The sequence below is a fragment of the Sander vitreus genome, chromosome 13, assembly GCF_031162955.1.
Source record: "Sander vitreus isolate 19-12246 chromosome 13, sanVit1, whole genome shotgun sequence".
In the NCBI taxonomy this organism is placed as follows: Eukaryota; Metazoa; Chordata; class Actinopteri; order Perciformes; family Percidae; genus Sander; species Sander vitreus.
The window spans coordinates 445,938-448,437 of NC_135867.1; the positions used below are offsets into that span (position 1 = coordinate 445,938).

Sequence of the window (2,500 nt, forward strand, 5' to 3'; positions counted from 1 at the left end):
CTGCCAAACCTTAGACTTTTTTCCCACTGAACTGAACACTACGGTGGTCGACGTGATGACGGCGCCGTTGATTACGGGAAGGTGTTTACGTAGGTGGAGCGTTCAATGCAGCAGGCTGAGAGGAAGTGGAAATGGAACTGGTGAGCAGAAAAAGTGTTGTTTGGCAGTACTTTCAGTCAAAAGAAGGCCATTCAAGTCCAGCTACATGTTCAATCTGCAATGCTGATTAGTCTGGTGGTGGCGAGGACCCTAAACAATACACAACATCACCGCTGTTACAACATCTGGTATGAAACATCTGGAAGAATACGAGCTGAGCATGAAGGAATCTACAGACAGCAGCCAGAATGCAGCAACTTCAGGTACGGCAAAGGAAGGACAGTCACTGTTTACTTCATTAATGTGTTGACTGTGTTCATGGACTGAGGACGGGACGAGGACTCAGCAGAATCTCAACCAGGGGATTCGGTATTTGGTCGAACCCCAAAAATCTGGATTGGGTGCGTCCCTAGTTGTAACCCTTTCACACTCCACCTGTCGTGTTCAAACTCACCCGAGCAGCTCGGCATGTAACACTTGACTTTGATTTCTCCCTCGACGTCGGCCTTCATCAAAACTCCCTGCAGCAAAAAACAGGGAGGTGTGTTCAGGTGCATTCTGGGTGTGCTGGTCTTACAGGGAGGTGTGTTCAGGTGCATTCTGGGTGTATTGCTATCTTGAGGCAGCGGGAAGTGATGGCACCATTGACCAACAAAAACCTGGTCTAAAGTCAATAACGCAGCATTTCATTGTTATTTTAACAGAGCATTAGTAAAATGCTCCTAGGCTCGTGCACAGCACGTGCACACTATGCTTGTTACACACACAGGGACGCACAGCAACACACACACAGCAGCACACACACACACACAGCAGCACACACACATGCAGAAGATTACAAATACAAATATTACGGTGCAAATCCTCCATCATAACAGCAATGCTCCAAGGTCCAAACGCGCCTGGCTTTTAAAGGGAATGAGAGATGATCTCTGATTGGTTGATTACATGTTACGCCCAAAACACACCTCTGATTAATGAAGACACTAAGAACAACCCTTTTAGAACCATGCGCCCGGCGCATGGAGCCTTTTTTCCGCCGTCAAACTAGCAAAAGTGGATTAGGACACGCCCTAAACACACCTGCACCAGGCGCTTCACGCCGTGACCTCAGATCATTAAAATAGGACCCTGGAACTGAAACTTGACATTAATTAATAAGCAGTTTTAAGAAGCACATTGAAGACATTCATGTTTCTCCAGACAGCTGTTGTTACTCACGTTGGAGCCGATGACGACCGACATCCTCTCGATCACGTCCACGAATATCTCGCTCTTCCCTCCCTGGAAACAAACAAAATGCAAGATGAAAATGTGAGTTTATAAAGTCTCACAGATTGTCTCGTGGCATATTCACATATATTACAGGGGATGAAGACAAGTAAAATGACAGTAGATGGAATACAGAAATAACATGGCTAGAATATGAGGAGAATAATACAATTCCAAAAAAGCATAGTATCTGCAGCTCTGGGTTCTCAACTCCGTAAATAGCTGATATATGGAGACAGGAACAGGAAATAGAGATGAGAGTGATGGGAGGAAGAGACAGGCCTTGTTTAGAATAAGAGAATTACAGTAGGCACACACACACACACACACACACACACACACACACACACACACACACACACACACACACACAACAGGGAAATACTCTGCAACCGCTCGTTTTCAAGTCACGTAACGTCATGGCATGTCTGTGTGTGTGTGTGTGTGTGTGTGTGTGTGTGTGTGTGTGTCTGTGTGTGTGTGTGTGTGTGTGTGTGTGTGTGTGTGCTCTGGGGAGCCATTTCCCCGGAGTCCTTATGTTTGTTTTTTTCACCCAGAAGTTTTACTTGGATTAGGGTGGCTCCTAAATCATGGTTGCAGCTGTTGCCATGGCCCTGGTCCGTGTGTGTGTGTGTGTGTCCGTGTGTGTGTGTGTCCGTGTGTGTGTGTGTGTGTGTGTGTGTGTGTGTGTGTGTGTGTGTGTGTGTGTAACATTCTGCTGCAACCGCTCGTTTTCAAGTCACGTAATGTCACGGCGTCGTCACGAGTGCACAATGAATCAAGTTTTTTAAAAGAAATACAAAAATATGACATGTTTTGATCCAATCTTAATAAATGAACACACAAAACATATTGATCCGAAAGGTTTCTAAATGTAGAAACATTAACTAAACATCTCTATAAGTTATTTGAACTCGTTTAGCTTTTGAGATATGCTCAGTTTTTATGAGCAGAGTTGTTAATATGTTTTCATAGTGTTATATGCAAAACCATGGTGTCACGCCGTTTTGCACCGGGCCGCACGTAACGTGCTACTAATGAACTACGAAATAGAAGACAAAGCAAAATAGCAAAAAAATAGCAAAAGTCAGAAGCCTAAGCCTAACGCTCCAGCTGTTTTTATATTTTA

At 44.6% G+C, this 2,500-nt stretch overlaps 1 protein-coding gene across 3 annotated transcripts in view; it reads right to left on the bottom strand.

Moving 5' to 3' along the window:
* Positions 1-2,500, bottom strand: part of ap4m1 (adaptor related protein complex 4 subunit mu 1) — a 35,532-nt gene that overhangs the window by 22,725 nt on the left and 10,307 nt on the right. For all 3 annotated transcript variants that reach the window (XM_078266232.1, XM_078266230.1, XM_078266231.1), the window contains exons 8-9: positions 1,321-1,383; positions 554-620 (exon numbers count right to left, since the gene is read on the bottom strand). In XM_078266232.1, coding sequence (XP_078122358.1) covers positions 554-620; positions 1,321-1,383 — 130 coding nt within the window. The remainder of the gene's footprint in view (positions 1-553; positions 621-1,320; positions 1,384-2,500) is intronic.